We start from the raw sequence: 26,677 nt of genomic DNA on the forward strand, positions 1-26,677 counted from the left end.
GGGGGGGGGGTCGCGCAGCGCCGGGGCGGCGGGGGCGGCGCGGGCTCGGGCCGGGGGCGTGGGCGCTCGCGGCTGACGTGGCGCAGGGTGGCCGGGGCGGTGCAGGAGGGGGCGGACCCCGAGGGGGCAGCCGGGAAAAAGCCGTCCCGTCCCCGCTCCCAGCACACCCTCCCCCCCCCCCGCCCCCGAGTCCCCGGACCGGGGGGAGGGGCGGGTGGCCTTGTCGCCCTGTGGGGCTACCCCGCCGGTTCCCCAGCCCCCGCCCCAAACTTCCTGCGCCGGCCAGAGGCGGCGGCCTGCGGGTGCGGCTGGGACCCGTGGGCCACGTGCGGCGGCCGCCGGCCAGTGGAGTCCGGCAGTGAACGCTCGGAGGTCGGATTCCGTGCGCTCGCTGCAGGGCAGATCCCCCTGCACAGGGGTTTAGTTGAAAAATAGCAACTCGCAAAGGTGTGATTTCCCCCTTTTGTGTGTTCAGGAGCTGGGAAAGGGTGGTCCGGGGAGAGAAGGGGTTCCTGTGCTACCCCGGGAAGCCGAGAGTAGTGCGAACGCTGGAGACCCCGTCGTGGCTCCGAGTCGATGGGGGAGCTGTGTGTGCTCTAGGCGACTGCAGCGCACTGGCCCCTCCATCCAAGGCTGACCCCCGGCACCTCCTCCCCACCTCTGTCTTGGGGCCTGGTCTTCTGGAAAGTGTGAGCTGAACGGAGCTCCTGCCTCGGTTCTCCGGTGGAGGCGTCCGTATGGGCCTCCGTGCCAACCCCAGAGACCCCTTCCCTGCGAATTGTCCTGCAGAAGGACTTCCTGATGTTCACAGAAGCACAGGTAGTGCTTTCCTTCCAGCGCCTGGATGCCCCGGTGGAGGGAAGTTCTCATGGGGCAGAGCACAAAGCCAGTGTTAGGGCACAAGGCAGTTTGCAGGCTTGTTGCAGCACTTGGCATCCTTCCCCAGAGCGGGAGAGAGGCTCACTGAGATGGGGGGAAGCGATGTAGGAAGGAACAGAGAGAAGATGCCCATGAAAAACGTCCTGTTCAGGAACTGTGCGGGCGGAAGTTGGAGGAAACTTTTTTTCTCTTTCTTTCCATATTCAGGCTGTTAACTATTTCAGTTCATTTGGAGTTAAGTCAACTTTGGGGGGCAAGTCTGAGTGAGAGCTGGCATTTATTAGCAGTGTACCCGTGGGGTACATTGTGTTTCAACTTCCCAAGAACCAGCCCCGACTTGAAGTTTTAGATCTACCAGTGGTCTAGAAAATACTTTGTAGCATAAAATAATCGTTCATTATTAATAGTTCCTCTGTGAAGGAGTATTCTCAGAGTATCTATTCCAATTAAATACATTACTTAATTGGAGTCTATTTCAGTGGAGTAAGTCCGTGGATTTTTTTTTCTTTATTTTTTAAAGAAAAGCTGACATGTAGACATAGGAAGTCTGTGCAGTGCCGAAGGAGTTTTAATTTTGGAGTCTCAGTAATACCAGCGAGTCCTAGACTGAGTGAGAAGACTGGCAACTGGGCACTTCGTATTAAGTAAACTCCTTTTTCAGTGTATGTGACTTACAGATTTAGATTTTTTTTTAATGTTTAGTTTTGAAGGCGAGCGAGAGAGCGCACACATTTGTGGGGGAGGGGCAGAGAGAGAGGGAGACACACAATCCTAAACAGGCTCCAGGCTCTGAGCCCTCAGTACCAGAGCCTGACACAGGGCTGGAACTCGCAAGCCACAAGATCATGACCTGAGCCGAAGTCAGAAGCTTAACTGACTGAGCCATCCAGGGGACCCATGACTTACAGACTTCTAGGTGGATGTTCCTAGGAACATAGCTCTTTAAAGTTTTTGTTTGCTTCTTAATTATCCACTACAAAATACTTAGATAAAGATGTTGGGTTTCTATGAAGGCATTTAAAAGTTAGACCTTAAGGGCACATCGGGGCTCAGATAGAACAGGCTGTGGCCTACACCATTCCCCCCACCTCTTTCCAGGTTTAGTCTCTGGAATGTTGGAAGCCCACATGTAACTTGGGGGGCAGCGGCAGCATATAATGAGAATATTGCTCTGTATACCTGCACTCTGAACCTGGCAGATGTAAGGTTATCCGGCTGTAGATTTTGTGCTAACATCAGGACACGGCTTCTGTATGGCCGATGCGCATCACCTTGAATCTGGTGACTGTCAGATTAGGAGGGCCAGGTGGCTTTGCTCTATTACATGGCCACAGATGCAAGATTTTGAATTAAGCTACTGTCCCAAAAGTTCATACTGTAGCCACAACGGTCCCAAACCAGAAGTGCCCACTACATGGTACCTGTGGATGATCCATCACTAAGACATTGCCAGACATTTAGTACCCGTTAAGCATGTGCTGGTTACTGGAAATAAAGTTGTAAAAGGAACAGTGCTTGTCTTCACAGCACTTGAGCTGTATAACTTATATAACTTAATATAACTTAGGTATAATTCTGATTTTCCTTCACAATTATCTTTCAGAAAAGAGGGAATCATTTTGTAGTTGAGTTTCTTATAAAGCAAGGATTCTTTTAGCTGGCCAGGAAAGTGCTGCTTAGGGAAGACACATTAGCTTGAGGCAGACTTTTTTGGTGCTGCCTTCAGTGCTTATGACGGAGGTCATCTGTCAGAAAAGAAAAGAGGCAAAGAAATGTAACACTGATTTTGTTGAAAAATTACTTTGAGGACATAGTGACCATTTTGAGTGTTGGGTGTTCTTTATAAACAGGCATTTATTTTTTTTTAAGTTTATTTATTTATTTGGGCAGGTGGGGGGAAGAGAGAGAGAGGGAGAATCCCAAGCAGGTTCCGCACCTTCAGTGACCTCGGGCTTGAACTCATGAAACTGTGAGATCATGACCAGAGCCAAAAATCAAGTGGGTGCTTAACTGAGCCAACCATGCACCCTATAAGTAAGCATTTTAAAGATCACTTTGAAAAGCAATACGGCAGCCGGTTTCTTTGTAGATACCATGAATATACACCAGGTGAAAAAAACAAAAAACACAACAAAAACTCCTACGTGCCATAATGCTACTGTGACTGCACCTGAAGCTTGAGATAAAGTTTCCATGCTGACTCATATAGTATTCAAATATGGCACTACAGAGAGCTGATAATTAAAAAAGGTGATCAGTTATAGGACTGAAAAAGTAGATTTAGTGATGGACAAAATGCTGATGCTGTCAAGAAACGGGAAGAGTAGCAAGAAGCAATAATTCTAAGTTAATGTATTATTTTAAATGATGGGGGATTTAAAAATGTACTCTCAAATTCGTACAGCGAATATCAAGTATACATTTGGTTGCATCAAACCGAGAAGTTGGGGTAGCCACAAACTTTTCTAAAGTTTCTCATTGGGGAAAATGCAGGATTGAGTGAATTTTGAGGTTGCCTCGCGTTGGCAGATACTTAGTTATTTAGTAGAGAGTCCTGACTAAATAAAATAGGGGCGATTATGGCAGGCAGTGTGAAGCTGCTGCAGTAGAAGGAGAGCAAGGGAACTTTCCAGAAGAAGAAGAGAAGAGAATGGCACCAGACAGCCTGGGTAGTCAGAGCCGACTTGCTGGAGGAAGCAATACCCAAACCAAACCTGAAGGGCAAATAGGAATTTGCCATATGGGCTTAGGGAGGAGGCATCAGAGAGGGCGTGTACCAATGCCCGTGTGCCAGCCAGTCTGTCCCCCTTCAGAAAACCACAAGTAGTTCAGTTCGGCTCCAGGTTAAACTGCAAGCAAAGGAGGGCAGCAGGTGTACAGAGGTCAGATTGGAGGTCAACAGGGGCCAGTTCAAGGCGGATCTGTCTCAACAGCTTGCTATGTTTTGGTTTCCTGCTGAAAACAATGCAGGAACTCTTTGGGGGGCTGGAGGCCGAGGAGTGAGGTTCTGTGGTAATTGTGAGCCATCCTTCCCTGCTGTAGTATAAAGAAAGGATCAGAAAGGTCCACTGCCGTATGGAAATGGGTGAAGAGGTGGGCCGGCACCCCCTGACCCGATATTCAGTGTGCTTGCTCCCCTCCCCTTGTTCCAGGTGTGGACACTGCCAGCGGCTGCAGCCCACTTGGAATGACCTGGGAGACAAGTACAACAGCATGGAGGACGCCAAGGTCTACGTGGCTAAAGTAGACTGCACAGCCGAGTCAGATGTGTGCTCCGCCCAGGGGGTCCGAGGATACCCCACGTAAGTGGGAGGGGCCCGTGTTTCCCGTATGGGTCCAGGTTTTCCAGAGCCTTTTGCCAGCTGCACTCGGCTAAAGAACATACAAGTTAAACTCCTGGTAAATTTTTATGTAGTTCTGAAGAGTGAGGAGATGATAAATGTAAGCAGGCAGTCCCTGGTGTCAGGGAGAGGTTATACTTAACACCGTCTTGTCTATATTAGATGTCTTTTTGTGCTGTATTTGGAAAGAGCCTTTCATTAATCAGTGTCGGGTTTCCTGTCTATAAGGGAATGTGTTTGTGAGACAGAAATGGCGGTCTCCATGGGGTCCTGTCAGGTTTGATGTTCACAAGTACCTTTATGCAACGAGCATACTTTGTCATCAATTTTACTTTGAGTTTTTGGTCACTCTGCTATGCTTAAGCATCCTTCCTGGAGTAATTTTCCCATGTGACTAGCACAAGGGCTGTTTCTGTTGGAAAGAAAAGTGACAAACTGGAATATAGCAGTTCTGACCAGCGGTGCTACTTACTCCCTTGACAGTTAAAACAGGTTTTTTTGGTTTTAAGAAGTAGAAATTGAAACTGGCTTAACAAGCAATAGAGGGATGACTTAGAAGGCTGTGGAAGAGGCTCTGAGGCTCCCCTCCAAGGGCTTAGGGGCCAGTTTTTACCTTTACCTCCTTAATGTGACTTAACTTTCCAGCTCTGCATCTCTCTGTTGCCACGGTGGGCTCGGGCTCACTACCGATGGGCCCAGCTGGGGTGGAGTGTCCGCCCCAGACAGTCCTTGTGGCCAGAGAGGCGGGTACTGTAGGAAGGCAGCAGTGCCCTCAGACCACATGGCAGGCATTAAAGTGAAGAGCTCTGCTCCAAAAAAGGGAAGAAGCTGTGTCCAAAAAGATGGGGGGAGGGGGCTGGCCACTGCGATTCCCCAAATATTTATTCAAATTGATGAATGAAGTAAATTCTTATAAAACCTGGGCCTGTCTTCAAACCCGAGGGGCGGCATGGAAAAGTGGAAGGAACTCTGGGTTGGAACCTAGAAGCCACGTCTGAATCCCGGCTCTACTGTTTACTTATCATGCAGTCCTGGCCACGCTGTTTAACCTCTGAGTCTAAAGTAGGATGTTGATACCTTACCGCCCCCCCACACCCCCACCACCCTCATTGTTGTATGAAATTACGTGTTTGTAAATACTGACCTCAGCATACTCAGTAAGTTAAAGTTTTCCCTTACGTTTAGAAATTTGGCATTTTCATAAAGGACACTGGAATTCTTGCTCTTTGGTGACTGCTGCTAATCCAAGTGCCATGATTCAAATCAGATCAACTACGATAGGCACCATTGTCCTGTGCTTCATAGCATTGCCTTTAAAGTAAATGTAGCTTAGATGAGGGGCATCACAAAGAAGCTGTCAGTGAGTAGTGGGATGCACGGAGGAGGTAAATGTTTACCTGTTTGGAACCTGTTACTTTCAAGGTGCAAGGGCAACAGAGACGATTGGTTGAGGTGTCTACTGTTAAATAGCTGGCTGTGTATGGCCATGTACACCACCAACCACACCACCAGGAAGTGAGACAGGACTGGTGATAGGCTGCGAAGGGCAAGTGTTAGGGGGCGCCAGAGGGGGCAGTAGAGGGTTCCACCAAAACCTAGTCAAAGGAGCTCTCTGGCTACGACATCAGTTACTCCATAGATGTTATTCACAGATTTTAAATGAGCCGCATTGGATCGTGTGTCCTGGTTTATAAGATGTGGTCTGTCCAAGAAAACCATGCACTGGTTTTGTGTTGTTAAAAAGAACTAGAATGAGTCCACATTATACTGAACATTGATGGCAAGGAACTTCTGTAACCCTCAGAGCCCTACACACAAGTGCCCGAGAACAGGTTGTTGTTTTTTTTCCATAGAATGCAGGAGGCAGGGTGTGCTGCATTAAAACGAGTCACATGAGGGCACACATGAGGGCATTCATGCATTGACCTGCGTGAGCTTTTACTTCCTCTGAAACAGTACTCATGTCATAGAGATACATGAGTGAAAATGCCTGAGCGTGCACTGTGGGTCAGTGCATTCGCTTTTATGTCATTCTAACCCTGGTACCTTCAACTGAAATAAAGGATTGCACAGGGAGGGAGTTTGGGTTCCCATGTTCCTAGGGATGGCTCAGTGTGCTTAGAAAAATGTTTTGAGGTCATGCTGTTGAGCCAGTAAGGAATCTTTATCATCTGGGAAACTGTGAGCCAGAGCAGGGCTGAAGGAGGTTTGCTAGGGCTGCCGAAGCAAAGCACCACAAACCACATGGCCAAAGAGACCAGAAATTTATTGTCTCATAGTTCAGGAGGCCAGAAGCCCAACATTGAGGCATTGGTAGGGCCATGATCTCTCTGAAACTCGGAGGGGAACCCCTCTCTGCCTCTCCCTAGTGTCTGGTGGCTGCTGCAGTCTTTGGGGTTCTGTGCTTGTGTCTGCAGCACCCCAGTCCTCTGCCCTTACATGGCCTTCAGCCTCTGTGCATGTCTCTCTCTGGGTCCAAATTTCACCCTTTAAAAAAGATCCCAGCCATATTGGATTAGGTAGGGCCCATCCTCGTAACCTCATTTGAACTTGCTTGCCTGTATATAGATCCTATTTCCGAACAAGGTCACATCCTGAGGGACAGGAGGCTTGGACTTCAACAGATCTGCTTTGGGGGACATAAATCAGCCAGTAGCACTGTCTCCTCAGTTGTGCTAGGATTTTGATCACAGATTTCCAGAGTGACCCATAAATGGAGATTTTTTTTCCCCCTACAGTCTCCTTGAAAGAGAAACAGATCACCAGGAAAAGCAGATGCCCCTGTGGAGGTTTGGGAATAGCAGGAAAGTTTGGGGCTGTCCTTTAGGCTTGTACCCCAGGGCCCACTCCCTATCCCAGATGCCCTGGACAGACTGAAAGGTCTGTAAAGGAAGCTCTGATTTTATCCCCTAGGCTCTGTGAACCTAAGGAAGAACCCAGGCTTGGGCAGGATAAGAAGATTTCTCATCCAGTAAGAAGAAATTAAAAAAAAAATTGTTTATTTTTGTTTTGCTCAGTGCACACCAAATCAGAAAAAGTCACAGGTTAGGTTTTACTGCATTTTAATGTTAGCAAAGAAATGAGGAATGGGTTTGGTAGTGCCTGTTCCTTCCTAGTAGTTTGAGGATCCACCTCCTTTTCTACTCTGAAGAGCTGTGGTGGGGGAGGCGCCTTCTGGAAGAGAGAGTCGGGGGTGGAGGAGTACATTAAGGATCTTCTAGCTCTGTGGGCATAACACGTTTCTAGAGCTTCCTGAGGTCCCAGGGGTGGGTGTGGGCATTCGTGATTGTGAGATCATTGGGGTTGCTTAAAGTGTTAAAGTTCACGAAGTAACGGATGTACTGGCCAAAATGGTGAGTTTAGCTTTTTGTTACAGTCGTAAAAGTAAAAGCTACTGAGGAAGCGGGGCACATATTCTTTATTGGAGGCACATTAGGGATGTCACCCTAAGTCCATCACAGGATCTTAGAGCGCGGGTAAGGCCTGTAAGCCTGTTGTGATTAAAGTGCTGATTCCGGCTAATGTGCTGGTTTTCTTGTGCTGCTACGAAACTTCCTTCTAAGGCCTTTGGGGAGTTAGCTCTTCAAACCACAGTTCTGATATCTGCATATCTTGACTTCTGACACTCTGCTCCTGCACGTCGGGCTCCTATTGCCAAAGTCCACAGATGTGCCATAGAAGTGATAAGGATGTTTGGATGAACAGCTCACCAAAAAGTGCTCGTCTGTGTTTCTTTTCTTCTGTCAGTAGCCATATTCCCCGCCCCCCACTCCTCCATCCTGGACACCCTCTATTAAGTTTTATCTAGAGCGTATTTGTCCCCTATCAGTGGAATGATACGGGATCTGGAAGTGTAATTTCAGACTCTGACAATGTCTTTTGCTCACCCACTAAAGCAAGTGCTACATATTCTATCTGCAGATACCTTCAGAGGCTAATATATGTAGAAAAAGAAAAGACTCCTCAGTGAGGAGGTGAATAGACCGTATCAGCCAGTGTCAAGGCTATTCTTATAGCTGGCAATGTAAATCTCACAGAACCTGGATATTCGTGCTTTGTTAAGAGTTGAAGAGCTGACAAGGTAGCGTGGAAATACATTTATTGCAAAACAGTGCTATTTCTACTACAGCCTTAATTTTTTTTTTAAACGCAGCACATAAAAACTACTAAAGCCTAGGAAGGATGACAAATCCCTAGCAGGAGAGAAGCTTGGAAGTTCTGTCAACCGAACGTTGGTGGCTTGGGTTTTCACTCACAGCATCTTAGACTTGATGTGTTCCACTCAGTCTTACTTTTATTGAATAAGTTAAGAAACTTTTTTAAGTGTGGGATTAAATGGATATGTTATCTCCTAGGACATTCTTTTCCTTTCTTTTTCATGTTGTATCAGAGGGCAGCAGGTCTGTGCCTGGCTGCGGTCCACTGATTGCCTCCCTGCACAAGCTTGCCCCCCGACGGGACAGCGCTGTCTACTCAGAGCACTCTGAAGGATTTAACAGTCTGCTCTGTCCTGTGCTCTGTCACCCTTTCAGCTTGAAGTTTTTCAAGCCTGGCCAAGAAGCTGTGAAGTACCAGGGTCCTCGGGATTTCCAGACACTGGAAAACTGGATGCTGCAGACGCTGAATGAGGAGCCTGCGGTGAGTGCACATGAGGCTTCCCTGCCTCCTGCCCGCTCTTTCTTCCTGTAGTTTCGGGGTAATAAAGAGGCCACTTCAGGCAAAAAAAAGTAAAGCTACCATTTCAAAGGAACTTTTTACTCTTTTAGAACTAATTGATGCTGTAAGTAAAAATGAACTTTTTTTCCCTTCTCAATTTTTGTTGATTTTGGTAAAATACACATAAACTTTACCGTCTTAGCCACTTTGAGTACACAAATTCAGTGGTGCTAAGTCCATGCACCCTGTTGAGCAGCCATCCCCACCGCGCATCCCCAGAACTCTTTGCACCTTGTAGAACTGAAACCATGTCCCCGTTAAACCAACTCCCCAGCCTTTCCCCTCAGCCCCTGGCAGCCAGTCCTTCTACTTTCCATCTCTATTTTCACTGCTCTGAGTATCTTGGTGGAAACAGATGAACTTTTGAAAAGCTTTTTATTATGGAAATATTCAAACATGAACAGAAGTAGAAAGAGTCTTATCTTCGGTGCATGAGCAAGGAGCTGTGTAATGCAGATGGCCCCGTGTGCCTGCCCCCACCTTCCACAGTTACCCCCATTTTGCCCAACTTGTGTTATCATACCTGCCTTCCTAGCTCTTGTTTGGCTGCAGAGTCAGCCCTGGCAGAGTGTCATTTGTGAATATTCCAGTAGCATCTCACAGGTGCACGCTTCCCACTTCCTGACATAAACCTCTGGGCCAGTCTCGCATGTAATACAGTTACACTAATTTCTTAGCATCACAGGGTTGACTTGGGGTCCAGTCCAGGCCGGCCTCGGCCCTCTCCTGCAACCGCGAGCGGTACAGCAGGGTGACTCCCTCCTTGTCCTCTGCACTCTCAGTCCCCTAAGGTGCTCACTGGCTTCACCAATAACCTAACGTAATAAATACTCGTAATACTGTCAGTGTCTTAATGGCCCTCCCTACGCTAAGGGTAATATCAGGAAATGGTGGGAACCGTATGATTTCTGAGATATTTTTCAAAGATGTAGGTCTGTGTAGAGTTATACTAAGCGTTTATAACCCTCCCCCTCTCCAGTGGTTGTCGGGAGCCTTGGTTTTGACCTGCAAGCACTCAGAATGCGTGGCACGTTCTGATTGGTGCAGAAGGCCCGCGGAGGCGGGGCGGATTGGCCGGTGTGTGGGCCCTGGCGGGGCAGGTCTGGAAAGACGAGGTGTCCGGTGCCACCTGCCTGGCGGGGCAGGTCTGGAAAGACGAGGTGTCTCTGGTGAAATAGAGCCCCTGGAGTCTCTGGAGGCAGTTGTAATCCCGCAGTCCACTAAGGCTGCTTTGTTGTGTCAGGTGGGCTTTCGCGGATCCGAGGGTTGTCGGTGACCATGCGCGGCTCCAGCGGTCTTTGGGGGGGATCCACTGCTCCCGGTGCCGTTTCCCGGGGTGCCTGTGTGGTCCTTCGGCTGTCCCCCGCGTTCTGTGTAGATGTCGCTGCTTATCCAAAACCCACCTGCTTCTCCGGTGCTGCTTTACCTCATGTTTTACAAAGTCTATAACTGCGTGGTGAGGAGCGTTGGTTTTCGCGCTGAATAAGTCTTGTCCAGCAGGGAGGGACTTCTCTAATTTTAGGCACCAGGGAAAACCACAGACCTCTCAGGGAGTGAATTTGCATCTTTGTCATGGCAAGAGAGTTACACGAGCAGGTGGAACTTTCATGTCGATTTAAACTTAAAATTGTTTCCTCTGTGAAAAGTGCTCTGAGTGGAGGAAGCCGATTTTAAAGAGGGAGTAACAGTCTCAAAAAAAAAAAAACCCACTTACAATACTTGTTTTCCATTATTCCACCAAAAATCCAGTCTACTGTGAGGACGTTTTTTCAAGGAACCAGTAGCCCTTAACAGGATGGCAGAATGACTTCGTCCGGTGCTTCAAGCTCCCGTTTTGAGGAGTGGCAGCCTCCGGGCAGGCTGGGAGGGACAGGGAGGCCCCGCCCCTGCTGGGGGCACAGTGTCTCCAGATGAAGGGCCATTGCTGCTTGGGGTCCACCTGCTGCCATATCCTAGTGTCAGAGCAGTAGGGATCTCAGGTCATTGCTGGAAAACAGTGACAATGTGCCTTCCTGTCAGAAAGTTCAAATAGTCAAACCTTATATTGCAAACCAAAAATTTTTTTCAATTAGAATTTGCCTTTCATTGTACATGAAAACTTTTTAAAAAGTTCTCCATCTGTGTTTATACCTAAGTAACTTAATGTATGCATTTTTATATTTAAAGAGGATAAATTTAGAGTTTTCCCCTTAGTGTTATGGCAATATTAAAGAAACTCAAAGAAAAGAAATCCTGATGCTATATCTTAACTTTCTACTTCAACTTTTATATTTTCCTATTTGCTTCTGTATTTTTTTTCTTAAATAGTCATAATCACATAAACACAGTTCACTTTAATAGTGGTATTTTTGTATAGTTATATCATCTCAACATTGGTCATATTTTATATTATGTGGATTTGCCATAATTCATCTCTTCTCTGTCAATGGATATTTAGGTTGTGTGTATTTTTTCTATCATCAGAAATGCTTAAGGAGCATGTTTATTTTTGTAAAAGACATTTTTTTCTACTTTTGAGTGATGTTTTTAGAATATATTCCCAGACATAAAATTGCCAGGCAAAAAAAAAAAGAAAAGAAAAGAAAGAAAAAGCAAGACTACTTTTATGGCTCTTGATGAACATTGCCAGATTGCTTTCTTAAGAATCTGTAAGCTCACAGTCACCAGCAGGGCAAGACTGTACCCATTTCTGTGGCATACTGTGTTTTTGCCATGACTGCGGGGACTGCTCTGGTATCTGCCACAGGGCAGATAGTGACAGTGCCCCCTCCCCCCAAGTTTCATAAATGAGCATTGAACATCCTATAAAGGGTGACATACAGTGTTTTGCATTATTGGAACTCACTGTTTGCTTAGCCACCATTCTGTCGGGCATCTTTTCGTGTGGGTACTTAGCACTTGGAAAGTTTTGACAGGCCCGCAGCAGCAAAGAAAGCTTCACGGTGCTTTACGATTACAACTCTGCACAGCTTTGAGCTGTCAGCACTTTTTGAAGCTTTTAATAACTTGGCTATTCTTTCTCATAGAAACGTGTGAACTGCCAGATAAAAATTGAGTAATCTACATCCACGTGTCTATAGCAAAATGGCGATTTTTCTGATCCAGCCTCAGAAATTGAGAACTTTAGACTTGTGTCCTGTGCTAACTGCCTAGTTGTACACAGTTGGTACCCACTCAGGGACTGGCAGAAGCATCCTTTAAAAAGCCACTTCTCGCTCCTGCATTATGTGTTTCTGTCCCAAGCTTCGTTGAGTGAATTAAGAAGCACAACTCAGGTCTGCTCCATGGTTTTCTCGCTCTTGCGAGAAACAGTCACCATCTCTTCTGTCCCTTTACCAGTCCTTCACAGTTTGTTACCATTTGTGTGAACAGAGGATGGCCAGGCCCTCCTGTTCTCTGATGGTCTCTCGCTCTCCACTGTGTCTATCTTGCTATCTTTGTATTTTCAGGTACTACTTCCTTTAGAGCCAGTCCGTCAGGGATTTCATTTTGAATTCCATGTGGAATCTGAGGTCACGCTGCAAAGAACAGGGCAGTGTGCTTGTTTGGGGTGGGCCTCTCCTTCAGTTTGTCTGCTCTGTTCGTCTGGGGACAGCGAAGAGCAAGTTGGGGTGGGGACAGGCATCCCTGGCTGCCTTGAGTGCCGATTCTGGAGCACTTCCTGGAGGTGTGGCTGGTGAGGGGCCTCCTGCTGAAGTGTCCAGATGATCTGACAGAGTTGGTTCCTGCCTTGGCCTCCCTTAACACAGCAGCATGCCCCAAGGGTTTGATGTAGCCAGATGAGGGAGGAGATCTGCAGAAGGTTCCAGACAGACACAGGTCACCTGCTCAGTGGGTTTCTCTATGTCTTCACATACAAACCCAGTGACTGTTGTTTTGTTTCTATTAGACACCAGAGCCAGAAGTCGAACCGCCCAGAGCTCCTGAGCGCAAGCAGGGACTATATGAGCTCTCAGCAAGCAACTTTGAGCTGCACGTCGCACAAGGTATGGTGGGTGAAGCTCATGGGTGCTCACAGTGGGACGCGCACCTCTTAGAACCACTGACCATCCATCACTCCTTGATTTGCTGGGCTCTTTCTTCCTGCCACTTGAGGGCTCGTGGGTACCATCTGTGCACTTAGCAGTGGTCTCTTCAGGACCTGTTAACGTCCTTGTACAGTGCACTTCCTCTTAGAAATCATTTCTCCTTTTGTCTCTCTGCTTACAGAAATGCCAGTTTTAATGCTAGTTAAAGATGTAAGTTTTGGAAAGCTCACAAAGCATGAATGGGCACGCTTAATTTGTATACTAGTTAGACAGCGCATCCTTGGATAAGAAAGTATTTATTTATATTAATGTGAATCATATGCTTGTTGACCAGAGGCAGAAACAGAAGTTTCTCTTATGTGTTCAAACTAGAATTTAATGGGACCATTTTAACGTGTGAATCAGAGTAGGTGTTCTTAACACTTAAAACGGTTTTTTGTACCACATCTCGTTTTTTTTTGAAAACACTCTCCTAAATAGTAAAATGATCTATATACGGTTTCTAACGTAAATAACACATAAGTCCTTTATTCACATGTTTCGGAACAATTGGCTCAGCACTGAATGACTTGAAAGCAAATTCAGCTTCCTTGTTGCTCTCCATTCTCAAATGCTGCCATGGAGAGAAGTCCTCCTGTAAGACTGGGCTGGAAACATTGTGAAAAGGGCTTAACATTATGTCTGGCCCTGTATCTTCATGCCCGCTGGGGGGTTGAACCCCCCCCCCCCAACTTAAGGTCTAAAATAACTTACTGTGATGCCTTCCTTTGTTTTCCCTTTGTGTTCAAGGTTGTTATTTGTACCAGGGCTCTGGGGGGGAGGGGGTGGCGGTGACAGTACAATTTCAGGGTGTTTTCCCCAGTAGGGGGTTCACTTTAGTTCCCATAAGCCCAGCTGGGACTCTCTCTAAGCAAATCGTGCCTGAAGGGCAGCATTGTGGAGATGCCACCTTGTGCTGCTCACATGAGGATCTGTCCTCAGAAAATGACAGTCACCTCTTGGCCTTAAAGCTTCCACTGATACTCTGGTAGGTTCCTTCCTGGACATCCTGTCTCCACCTCACAGCACAAGTTAGTGTCATTTTCTGTCTAGAGAGGCATGGCTTCAACCTCATGGATCACTTTCTAGTTTTTTGAATCAAGTGTTTCACCATTTCCCTTAAGGTGTCATTGCTGTGGGTGACAAAGCACTGCCATGAGCGTTTGGTGTGGCAGTGTCCTTCTGTGAGCCTACGTCACATTTTGGTGATGTACTCACAACCTGATTGTGGTCTGGTCTCAGCCTAACATCTTTCAGGCCCTAGGCTGGTCAAGGCAGAACAGCCTAGAAAAAGTCTTCAGTATCCAAATGACGATGTTGTATGGATTTGGGTTTTTTTCTCCTAGCCAAGGACTGTTTTTAAAACCTTCTGTTTTATTGTCAAACAAAACACAGACACAGAAAGCCCTCAAACGTAGGGCTTAGTGAGTTGTCATAGAGTGGTCAGCCTATAACCACCGTCCAGTTCAAGAAATGGCACTGCCAGTCACCCCGTGCCCTATCCAAGTCCCAGTCCTCCTGCCCTCAAGGAGGCACTTTCCTTGCTTTTCGTCATCATTCACTATCCAGATGTGCCTTCCTTACATTATAGTTTAACTTGTTCTTTATTTTACCTACGTCTCTCTTGCATCTCAATCTACATGTTCCCCCAACATGTTTTTCTTCCTTGTATCCTTTTGCTGAGCACATAGGTTATTGGACCTGTAGAATTCCCCAGTCTCCACTGTGACAGCTGTGTCCCATGGCATGGTTGAACATGTTTCCCTAGATCCGTTAACTTATCAGGGTTGCCAAATGCCAATAGTCTCATTAAAACATCCTTTCTTCATTGTTTTAGGGAGAGAAACTTGCCCTCATTTATCACATGCTTATCCAGTGGTGCAGTTTGTGTAAGAAAGGTGGGGTAATTGCCTGATTCTTCCCGTTTGTTGCCAGTTCTTCAAATAATGAGTTGCTTCCCTGTTGTCCTCCAAAGATGACAAATTAGATTTTGTTTTGAGGATTGCTATGAGTTCATGGATATACACTTACTTGATGGAGTCACTTTTTTACCAGTTAAAGGGTTCATACTGCAGTTAGTTTTGCGAGAGGACAAAGATCAGATCCTTGCATTCGATCTTGAGTAAGGTATTAAGTCACTCCTTCTCCCTCCTCTGTCTTGGCTCTCCACTGAAGGCGACCACTTTATCAAGTTCTTCGCTCCATGGTGTGGTCACTGCAAAGCTCTGGCTCCAACCTGGGAGCAGCTGGCTCTAGGCCTTGAACATTCTGAAACTGTCAAGATTGGCAAGGTAAGTAAAAGCCCTTATTAAACTGGAAATAGACCGCCTTTGGCTGGATTAATTAGCAGAGTGGCCCATTATTCATTCTGTGTGCAAAGTCGCAAACTTGATTTATTAATTCCATTTAGTGTGCCACTTGATAATTCATTTCACCTTCACAGATGGCAGCCTGGTTTCAAATGTGCTGGCTTTTCCACAGCCTAAAGATAAATTATGGCTTTGGCTTCTTTGTTTATTTTGAAGCAATGGCCAATTCTGAATTGGCAGCCCCAGAGCCCTTTCTGCAAAGATATGGGGCACAGCCTTCACGAATGTTCACTGGCCGGACTTGGAGGCCATCCACATTTGACCTCACCCAAGAGCTGTCCCCTAGAGGAGCCTCAGCCCTGTGCTCACAGAGGCATGCAGAAGGTCCCCCTCCGGTGAGCCCCAGCTTTCACTGCTGCCTGGGAGTCTTTCCAGCTTTCCCCACTTTGCAGAGAGAAGCCAGAAGTGGTGTCTAACAACTTCTGTATAAGTGGATTTTCTGGAAATCTCCAGAGCAGCTCCCGGGCCATCAAGCACTTTTCATCTCACCCAGCCTTTGGCATCCACCAGACGTCCAGGCATGGGTTTCCTTTTATAAAGATCTCATGTTTTACTTTGCCAAAGGCCTGACTTGTATACAGAAGGAATGCTGCGTTTCCAGAACTGCAGCTCATGAGATGATCTGCCCGGGACAGGGAGATGGCCAAAAGCACAAGCTTAGGGTCCAGGCAGACCTGGCTGGCCAGCCTTTTTGACAGCTTCTCCACACCTCAGTGTCCCCTTTGCAAAACCACAGTAAGACCTAACTGGGGCGGGGGGAGGTGGCGCGGGGAGAGTATGGAAGTCAGATGCTCAGTACGATGTTTGGCATGAAGCAGATGCCCGATGAATTGTAATAGTTGTCGTTCAATGGATGTTCACTGTTGCCTATTAAACACTTTTATTTTTTTAATGTTCATATGTTTTTGAGAGAGAGAGTGAGCAGGAGAGGGGCAGAGACAGAGGGAGACACAGGCTTCAGGCTCTCAGCTGTCAGCACAGAACCCGATGCGGGGCTCAAACTCACAAACGGTGAGATCATGACCTGAGCCGAAGTCGGATACTTAACTGACTGAGCCGCCCAGGTGCCCCATTGTTAAACACTTTCAATTATGTATTCTAGTTATATGTGTTCTTACAATTTTATATTTATCGAACATATCGTGGAAGTAGTCATAATTTTCTTGTGTTCTATCCTCCCCATTCCTTGTATCCTTACTTTAAACTATTTTGTGAATTCTCGTGGGCGATTATTTTCAGGTCATGTCTGTAGAGATTTCTAGTAGAACCAGGTGTGAGCCGACACAGTCTGCCCATGCGGGCTGTGGCCTCCGTCTCCGGACATGTGTGCGGCTGGCTTAGACTGGACTCTGAATGCCCCCCACCCAGACTTCAGGCTGGGGCTTCCTGTGCTTCAGTTTAATACTTTAACTGCCGACTTCAGTCTTAGGTGTGAATGTAATATTTTTATCCTACTTTGTTGAGATCCTGAAAAACAACAACTTAGTATCCCACATAGCTGATTTTAACATCAGTAGAAAATCAAAAAGAAGTGACTTAGGATAAACGGTTTCATGAAAATGTTGAACATGCAGAATCTTGATAAGATTTAAGTGAAACAAATTTAAAGAGCTGTAATAGTTGAGCTTATGGAATTAAGAACATGTAATCACCTTAATTTGATATCTTTTCAGTTATCTTTATTTTATACTGAATACTCCTGTTTCAAAACTCCCTAAGTGTGAACATGAGAATAAATATCGCAGCTGGTGTTGGTGTAGGCCTCTCTCACTGACGGCCAGGCCTCCCCTCCCCAGATGTCAGGCTAGGCTCCCCTTCTCCATCTGCTAACATGCTCCAGGTAAAATGTTGCTTCCTAAAAATTGGCATTTTTAAGTGAGATAAATAAGTCATATCTCGCAAACAAATCTCATCCCTCTGCTCCCTTAGCTCAGGTGTATTTTGGGGTAGGTTTTAGGAAGTCTCTCCCCAAACTGCCACTGGCCGGCAGAGATGCTACAGATGAAGTGTGTAAAGTACTGAGTGCCCAGTGATCCATTTAGCAGGGAGGCTCACGAAGAAAGGAACTGAGAATCTGGTCTTACTTTACTTTTAGGTCGACTGTACGCAGCACTATGAACTCTGTTCAGGAAACCAGGTTCGTGGCTATCCCACTCTTCTGTGGTTCCGAGATGGTCAAAAGGTACGTACGTCTTCAGGTCCTGGTATCGAGACCAAGTGCTTCTCTTAACCACAGTGGGCTGTTGCCAGTATGAATTGTTTGGGCACTGGTTTGGTTTTTTTTTTTTTAATTTTTAATTTTTTTTTTTTTTTTTTTTTTTTTTTTAGAAGAGTGCACGAGTATGCATGTGTGTGTGAGCAGGGGAGGGGCAGAAGGAGTTTTTTTTTTTTAAGTTGCATTTCATCTGAGAGAGCATGAGCATGAGTGGAGGAGGGACAGAGGGAGGGAGGGAGAGAGATAATCCCAAGCAGGCTTTGCATTGTCGGCATAGAGCCTGACTCGGGACTTGATCTCACAAATCGTGAGATCACGACCTGAGCTACAACTGAGAGTTGGACACTTAACCAGCTAAGCCACCCAGGTGCCTTGGGCACTGGTTTCAAGGCATACATAATCAACAAAAACGTCTTGGCCTCAATTAGTAAGATTTGGGTAGTTGACAAAAACGGTCAGTTGTCCTGCTATTTCGAAGCATTCCCATTGGCTGAGGTTAGCACTAGAATAGCTCGGGTGTACCGCCGGCTGTAGCTGTGCTCTGGCCACAACCGTTGAGTGGAGTCAACACTGGCTCCCGGTCACTGGCGCTCACTCCCACTCTCCTGTCTATCCCTGGCCGATGGTCAGCTTCTCAGTACACCGGAGTCGGCCCCAGTCATGACTCTGGGCTCTGCAGGAGGCAGGTGCTGTCAGGTTCTCTCCCCAAAGCTGAGGTGTTCGGTTTGTAACGTGCACTCTTGTGTGAATATGAGCGTGCGGACGCTGCCCAGTCCCCACCGCCAGGGTGACGGCATAAGTGGAGGTCTCATGGGGGTGAGTGGGGTCGGGACGAGGTTTGAGCGATTCAGAACACTTAAGTGTACTAACCTGACAGCATTTTTGTGCGGCCCTTACCTCGGACAGATTGACCAGTACAAAGGCAAGCGGGATTTGGAGTCCCTGAGAGAGTATGTGGAATCACAGCTGCAGAGCACGGAGCAGGGGGCCCCGGAGGCCGTCGAGCCGTCAGAGGCCCCAGTGCCAGCCACTGAGCCCGCGGCCAAGGTGGGTGTCGGCTGCGATCAGGAGCGCCTGGGGTGGCCCACCACCTCCTGCCCACAGAGGCCGCTCTCCTCAAATGCTTTGCACAGAACGGCAGTTGGGGGTCAGCAGAGAGTAGTTCAGATGGTTGGCTGAGGCTGACATTTCAACATGAGACATTTCCTTCAGCCACTTTTACCATGCTTGTGAGGGGTAAACCTAGGAGCTCCTCTGAAATAAACATGAGACAAATCCTAGGAGTATTTGGCGTCAAAAGCTCTGGAAAAGTCATCCCTTTTTGATTCAGTAATCCCTGTACTTGAGGGCATTTGCTACATGAAAGTTTGGCTGCTGTTAGGCCCCCGTTTCTGTCCATTTCCACCACCTGCTACAGTAATTTGATTTTCACCCTATGGTAAAGGCCCCTGAAAGGTCTGCAGCAGGAAAGATGTACACGTTGGAACTGAAAGGCACATTGCCCGAGGACATTTAGTTTGCTTAGGCAGGCAGTCTCTGACTTACTGTGCTGTTGTCTTCATTCACCCAGTGGAAGGTTTCAGATCCACTTGTTCTGCATTTATCGAGCCTGTTACATTTCAGGCACTGTCCCAGGCCACCAGGAAACAAAGGCAAGTAAGACTCTTTCCCTACCTGTGAAGGGTACCTGGTCTAGAGGGGAGACAGATGAGAACTTGGAGAAGCAGATGTCCCAGGTGTGTGACCCAGGAGTGTGCAGGCCCAGTCATGATTGGGGCAGGCAGGCAGGAAGTGTCACTTGAAGAGCTGAAAGGCAAATTGGTAATTGCTGCAGAGACGTGGTGGACGTGGAGAGAAAAGGTTTGTCCGAGGAAGAGCGTGAGCAGAAGCACGTTAGTATAATCGGCTGGGCGTATTTGGGGCAGGGCCAGCCGTCAGCTGGAGGGAAGGGGGTGAAAAGGACAGGGGGTGCAGTGCAGGATGCCAGAGAGGGGAGGTAGGAGCTGGATCATAGAGGACTTAGTCAGCCAGCCAAGGATTTTGAGCTTCATCGTATATGTATAGGGATCCAGCAGAGGGTTTTGAGCAGATTTGAATTTTAGATGACTGGCAGAAAGAGATGGAAAGTATGAAAGGGGGGGAAGTCAGTGTATTAGGCCAAAATGATGATGAGACCCCAAAACTACGGCTGTGACAGAGGGTGGAGACAAGGAGACAGCAAGCGTAAGGAGCCTCACCCTCCTGAATACAGTCGGGCAGGTGGGGTGAGGGGTTGACTGGAGTTGTGGCATACCTGGTGGTCAAGGGCACCAAGCGTGAGAGAAGGACTGAGGGGCGGGGGGAAGGGAGGTGATCAGGTCAGTTTTCAAGTTGCTGATTTTCAGGGCTGTGGTGGACATTCAGGTGGAGATGTCCCGTGGACAGTTAAGTAGGACTCGGGAACTGAAGCAGGAAGGATATGTGCACTAGAAGGGTAGCCTTAGGCGTCAGCCGATGCTGAAGCCATGGGTGAAAAGGAGATTTTTCAAAGGGAGTCAGGGAATGTTTTCCAGGAAAGCAGAGCTTGGTTTCCTAGCTAAGAACCCTAAGGCCTATTTGTCAACAGACTTCCAAGCAGAATACTTAAGTTGCTACATCCGTTTACACCAAGCCCTTAGCTGGGACACAGTGGGCAGGGGAAGGGGCAGCATGCCCTCGTTCTGCGAGGCCAGAGCAGTGAGTGTGCAGATGTGTGTGACCACCCTCCTCCCGGCCCCCCCAGTAATTCTTGAACCCTCAGCATTTATATAGCAGATCCTGACTTGCTGGGACCATCACTCCCTGAGCCCTAGTTGTTTGGAATTGGAAAAAGACAGTCATCTACTCCCTCCGCGTGGAGTGGGGACAGGAATGGGCCTCCTTGCCCCCTACAGCCCATGCCTTAGTTGGACTCTTAGGTTGGGGACTTGCCTAGGTGTTAGTTCAAAGTCGGAGCTTTGGTTTAAGAAGTAAACGAATGATTCTGCAGTAGCTGCGACCACATACGTTGGAGGGGACTGTGTCACGGTGGTTCTAAAGGTCACCATCCCAAATTGAATGTAATTATACACTGTGGATGTTTTCATCAAACACAGAACAGTTTCTATTTATAACACAGTTTTCCAGCAGTAAGTAGGTCTTTCAGTGAGCATGGCGTCATGTTTCTGGACATAAAGAAAGATGGTAGTGTTCTACAATGGGCCCCTTGGCGGGCTTCGCCTCCGAGTCACTGACACGCGTTACTTGATGCCAGACTCAAGCGGAGCAGCCCTGGTACGTTTAGCCACATGATAAATCATCATATTCTTGCTCTCGTGAGAGAATCACAGATCCATTTCTGGAGAAACCCAGGAACATAATTCTGCAAAGAATTGTCAAGACCAAATTGCTTTAGAGCAGGCTGCCTCATGGCACCTTCCCCCTACATTCTCCAGCCAGAGCTTAGATGAACAGTTTGCACGTTTACTTTGAATTTAAGAAGCCTAGGATACGTAAAACACGTATCCTTGCCTGTGGTCTTGCCACTGTCGACTGTGAAGGCAGTACACAGAGAAGGGAACTTGTGCACATCCACGTGCTAGGAGAGCGGTAGGGTCACTTAGAAAAGACATCAGGTGCACGCACATCAGGTGAGCCAGTGAGTCGGTGTCTGGGACTCTCCAGTCGGCGTCGGAGGCTCTGGGCCGGAGAGGTGCACACTGTGGCACAGGCCGCACAGAGCCAACTGGTCCACACCATGGAGCCCTGAATGACAGCAGCCACACCTGAGCCCCTCTTCCCCCCAGTGGCCGGGGAGGACTGCGTCCTGCCACCTCCTCGAGGCATCTCCCGGGCTCAGGACCTTGGGGACCTACCTGTGGTGAATCATTGTCCCTTCTTGTGTAGCTTGTGAAATGCACGTTTTATAGGTATCTCCGTGTGACCTTGGAGCATGTATGACAGCACTGTTAAAAGATTATTGATTTGTATTTCTGTAATCCCTGCTCTAAGTGATGCCTTGGAACTGTGGCCTTTCCCTCCCCTGCAGGGCACCCTGTTGGCACTCACGGAAAATAACTTCGATGACACGATCGCAGAAGGAATAACCTTCATCAAGTTTTATGCTCCATGGTAAGTGGCCGTTTGATGAGAAACTGCCTGGTCTCGGTGCACTTGAGCCCCATCAGAGTTCTCTGCTCATTAGGCACCGCTCTAGACTCGATGTTAGGCCTAGATGTTGCTACATTTATACATAGGTTAGGTTCTAGGAAATGAGGAAAGGTTATTGTTTGCACCTATATTCAGGTATGTTGAAGTTCGGTTTGGTGGTACTCATGAAGTTATTTATAGAGAATGAGGCCAGTTTATTTTAAAATTCATTCTGTTGTGGAGAAAACATGACAATGTGACAACAGAGAATTAGGATGGCCATATAAAAGTTAAGCTTTGTGGTATCTGCCCTTGTCCAGATAGACTGAACATCTATATCACGATGTAGCTTTGCTCCTTAGTGTCTGAGACGTTGTAGAGAAATCCCATGGGGCTCCTGGGCAGCCATCCTATATGTTACCCAATTACCTGAACCTTCCTGCTGCATGGTCCTCAGAGACCGGAGCAGAGAGGGTGACACCAACTTTGTGCCCAAGGCTCCCTGAAGTGGGGCAGGTGACAGGTGCCAAGAGTCACCTGCACTGCTGTAACTCTGCATGTCCTTTCTTTCCTTTGAATCTCTGTTTTCTGAGCTGTAAAACGGGAAGAGTGCTTTGTCTTCACAAACAATCCGCTTAGAAAAGCACTGTCTCAAGGAGAGTGTTAGGTTTTGTTTCTAAACACGAACAAGTAAGGTCACCAGCGTGTCACTTCTACTCTTCGGTTTGTTTTCGTTCCGGGTATTGATGAGAAACCACAGGGGCAGAGAAGAGAAGTCCGGGAGCACGCGACTCACAGGAGTTGTACAACTTTTGTTCTTAAAGAATAGAAACACTAGTCAATAACACCTTTAAATCTATTATTTTCTATTTTTTTAAATTTTTTTGAACCTAAAGCCATATAGACCAAGTGTGAGGACAGAAGATCCCCTTTCAGTGAAGGGGTAAAGTGCTGGGGAAGGGGAGGGTTTGCACAGAACTTGGCTTGGACTTCACTGCTCACAGCGAATGGATGACGTTTCAGGGAAGCTTTCAGGCTGCCCTGACATTTTGAGACCACAGCAATCAAATCTAAAATGAAATGTCTTTAAAAGAAGTTTTTGGTGTCCATTTTCTTTTCCGTTCATGAACTCCTGCTCATGGTGCACTTGCTTCATTCATAATCCAGCTAGCTCAGTTTACCACATCCTGGAAATGGTCTCAGAATCTAAACTTGCTTTCAGACCAGCCTGTTTCCATTCAGTTCTCCAAAAGCCTACTTTGGATGGACTTCGAATTCCGTGTCTGGGACGGAGGAGGAGGAAATGTTAGCGCACCCAGGGGGGAATCTGAGATCTTACACATTTCTAGGCAATTGCCGACTGCCTCTTACAGAAGAAACAAGGCTTGGCTCGGCAGCTGGATTTAGGTGAGTGAGCTTGACCCAAGACTTCAATAAAGCTGTCGTCGTCCTGTTCCTAGGTGTGGTCATTGTAAGAATCTGGCTCCTACTTGGGAAGAACTCTCTAGAAAGGAATTCCCTGGTTTGGCAGAGGTCAAGATTGCGGAGGTGGACTGTACTGCGGAACGGAATATTTGCAGCAAGTACTCGGTGGGTACATGCAGAAGTATCGGGGACCCTGAGTATCGGGAGCACGCCCACATGGAGCTGTCATCTGGTGTGGTGGCCTCAACCGGGACAAAGCACAGGGCCCTCGTCGTCTTTGCGAAGCGCTCCTTGTGTCCTTTTGAGGCTGTTGCTTCATTTCCGTTTTGAAAAGCAAAAGAGATGCTCTGCCCGAGGAAGGGCTTTCTTCTCCCACTGGTTACACACCTCTCAAGGGAGACTTGAGGCCTTGCTGTCTGCATAGAAGGAGGTGCCACCTCGGCACGGCCACTTGCTGGCTGAACAGTCAGCTGACTTGCAGCCTCGTCTCAAGCCCCTAAGTGGTTTATTGTTCAGCCCTGAGCGTGTCCTAAAGTACAGTGGTTAAGGGAAACCCCTGACTTCCTCCCGAAGGGACTATCCCAGCCAGCCGGGCTTCCACTTGGTTTTGTCCTGAAGCGTTGCCTTCTTTCTGAGCTGCTAGCACAGTCTGATAGCCCAAAAGGTTTGTAGTTCACATTTTTGCTTTTGTGCGGTTTTCTTAAAACATCTGGGGGCTCTGGAGTTCCCTCATTAGATTGAGAATAGGTGCAACACAGACGTCATTTACTCATCACTCGAAGGTGCCATTTTTTTCTGGTGCCTTAAAGCCTTAGAAAAGAGCTGGAGATGTATATTCTTGTGACTCCGCGGGGTCCACAGAGTGGCTGGGCATCAGCAGGGGGCTTGTCAGAAATGCACAGTCAGGACCCACCTGGACCTGCGGCATCAGAATGTGTCTGTTCACCAGGTGCCCAGGTGGTGGCATGTGCACGGAAGCTCCAGAAGCTGTACTTCTGGATAAAGTCCTTCCTTTGACACTAATCCTGAATGTGCTTTTGAATTGGAAGGTGAATAACCCCGAGGCTTTGCTTTCTTGTACTTTTTAAACGGTCTGCACCTTTTAAAAATTTAACCATGGGGGTGGTGTGCTGACAGCTCAGAGCCTGGAGCCTGCTTTGGATTCAGTGTCTCCCTCTCTCTCCCCCTTGCTCACGCTCGCTCGCTCTTTCTCAAAAATACACATTAACAAAAATTTTTTAACTTAACCATGAACTTCCCTGGTTACAACTTTAGGAGTTTTTTTCGGCAGGGGGTGGTGGTGGTGGTGGTTTATCTCAGAAGCAATTTGTATGTGACCTGGACCACTGGTCTTCATACTTTTTTTTTTTTTTTTTGAAGGTACGAGGCTATCCCACATTGCTGCTTTTCCGCGGAGGGAAAAAAGTCAGTGAGCACAGTGGAAGCAGAGACCTTGACTCACTGCACCACTTCGTCCTGCGCCAGGCAAGGGATGAGCTGTAAAACCCAGTCCCAAGTCGCCCGGCCACCCGTGCCCAGGGTGTGGGAGCTGAATTGTGCAGGTGTGGAGTTTCACATGGTGGTTTTTCAGAGAGCTGAATGTACTAAACTTGTGGTATCTTCTTTGTGTGTGTGATTTTTAAGGCAACACACTCTACAAATTATTAAGTTTCTCTAAGTAAACACGTAACTCATGATCCCTTCGCAAACAATATTTTCAGTGGCGATCTGTCATCCCCTTTACCTTTCTCTTGATGAATCTAAATGGTTTCCTTTGAGACTAAAGTAGAGTTGAGAAAAATCAAATTGCTCAACTACTTTTGGCTCCTGATTCTGGTGAAAGTATCATCTAAAGCATCGTTTGTGAACTGCCCACAAGTTCTGGAAAGGTGGCAGTATTGATATTCTGCTGATCTTAAGGTCATAACGGACTTGTTAGTAAGGTGGTTGGTCAGTAACTTGGAGCAGATCTAAACAGAAACCCCACACCTCTGGAAGATACCTTCACGTCCACCCCTGGCTTTGCTGTTTCTGTTAATACTACTCTCATCGCGAGAGGTCAGCCATAATGAAAGCAATGGTACTTCTGACGTGTGCCTGAGTAAGACAATGCTGGTGCCATAATCTGTGTGTGTGTGTGTGTGTGTGTGTGTGTGTGTATGCTTCTGTTTGTTACAGGTGAAAGATTTATTAGTTAGGTTCTCATGCAGCCAAGAGTCCATGTGAACTTTAAGATTTGACGTCTCCCACAGAAAATGTGGCACGGAAAGTTTCACAAGACTTGTCCTGACTCTTCTGTTAACTCATAGAAAGATTCTGGTTGTATTTGCCACCAGGGGGGCAAAAGGACTTAGGCGAGCTTTCCCAGCCCTGGGTCTCCTGACCAGGGTGGCCCTCCTGCTCAGCAACAGGGCCCGAGCTGGAGGCAGCCTCACGTTCTGCTTCTGAGTAGTCATTTTAGAGGCTAACTGTACTTTGCCTTGGAAGAGGTCTACTCTCTGCTGTATGAGGAGCGGGATTAAGTTGGCCTCCAGACCAAAGACTGAAGTAGGTGGGGCTGGCTGGGTCAGGGCTGACACAGGCCAAGTCACTGCCAATACCGGCGTTCTCACAAGCCTCGCCATCCTACGTGTTAAGCATTCTTAACTGTCACACTCGAAAATAAGCACCCATCGGACGAGGCTCCCTTAAGATAATGTACCTGTATGTTCTTTGCCATCGAGTTACCTCTCGTAATCCCTCCGTCTCCAACACTCTTTGCCCCGCTTCCCATGCTCGGGGGGGTGCGGGCAGTGGACACACAGTAACTGGTGGTGGGAATCTGATAAACAAGACCACTTCTGCTGTCTGCGGCAGAAGACAACAGAGCAGGATCTCGGCCAACCTCTGCCTTAAAGGAAATCTTTATTAATTATGTATGGTTCACAGATGTTCTTTTAAAACCCCAACTTTCTAGAGAAGCACAATCCTCATGAGTGGCTTCAGCTTTGCATCATGAGTCTTGTATTAAGAGAAAATCCAAGTGGTACAATTTGTTTACACTATGATACTTTCTAAATAAACTCTTTTAAAAAAAGAAAAAAAAGTCTGGTCTTTCCTTAAATGTTACAGCAAAACAGATATAAAATAGACAATAAATTATAGTTTCTATTTACAAAAAAGCTGTAAGTGCAAACAGTTTTAGATCATAAATGTATTATTTAATCAGTTTAGTATGAAATTGGCTTCCTAGTACATGATTGTGAAAAAGACACTTTAAAAACATTCTACGATTTCATCGGCGTCTTACTTTCTACAAGAGAAAATGGGATTCGGGTTCATGAGGGCATGCCCATCCCATTCCTAGCGGCTGGGGGCTTCCTTCCTCATTTTGTTTCCTTTGTTGCTTCTAACCCCGCGACCCAGCATGCTGTCCAGTAAAAGGCAGATAGCCATTTTACTGAGATAGGTGAACTATTAAAGCCGACATTCCCGAAGTTAATGTGCTTTTCCAAGAGCCGTTCCAGAAGAGAAGAGGCA

General features: G+C 47.2%; 1 protein-coding gene across 1 annotated transcript; it reads left to right on the plus strand.

Moving 5' to 3' along the window:
* The first annotated feature begins 4,031 nt into the window (after positions 1 to 4,031).
* Positions 4,032 to 25,690, plus strand: TXNDC5 (thioredoxin domain containing 5). The gene is made up of 9 exons (XM_049655088.1): positions 4,032 to 4,181; positions 8,753 to 8,858; positions 12,826 to 12,922; positions 15,179 to 15,294; positions 17,468 to 17,554; positions 18,494 to 18,634; positions 21,633 to 21,715; positions 23,194 to 23,323; positions 24,539 to 25,690. Exons 1-9 carry the CDS (start codon positions 4,093 to 4,095, stop codon positions 24,659 to 24,661), a joined length of 972 nt encoding a protein of 323 aa, XP_049511045.1. The 5' UTR covers positions 4,032 to 4,092; the 3' UTR covers positions 24,662 to 25,690.
* The last annotated feature ends 987 nt before the right edge of the window (positions 25,691 to 26,677 follow it).

This window comes from Panthera uncia, assembly GCF_023721935.1.
Source record: "Panthera uncia isolate 11264 chromosome B2 unlocalized genomic scaffold, Puncia_PCG_1.0 HiC_scaffold_25, whole genome shotgun sequence".
Lineage (NCBI taxonomy): Eukaryota > Metazoa > Chordata > Mammalia > Carnivora > Felidae > Panthera > Panthera uncia.

Excerpts from the sequence above, each read along its gene's own strand:
- TXNDC5 (XM_049655088.1), top strand. The coding sequence starts at position 4,093 with ATGGAGGACGCCAAGGTCTACGTGGCTAAAGTAGACTGCACAGCCGAG. Across the intron at positions 12,923-15,178 it reads TGAGCTGCACGTCGCACAAG|GCGACCACTTTATCAAGTTC; the intron begins GTATGGTGGGTG and ends TCTCCACTGAAG. Across the intron at positions 18,635-21,632 it reads CCACTGAGCCCGCGGCCAAG|GGCACCCTGTTGGCACTCAC; the intron begins GTGGGTGTCGGC and ends CCTCCCCTGCAG.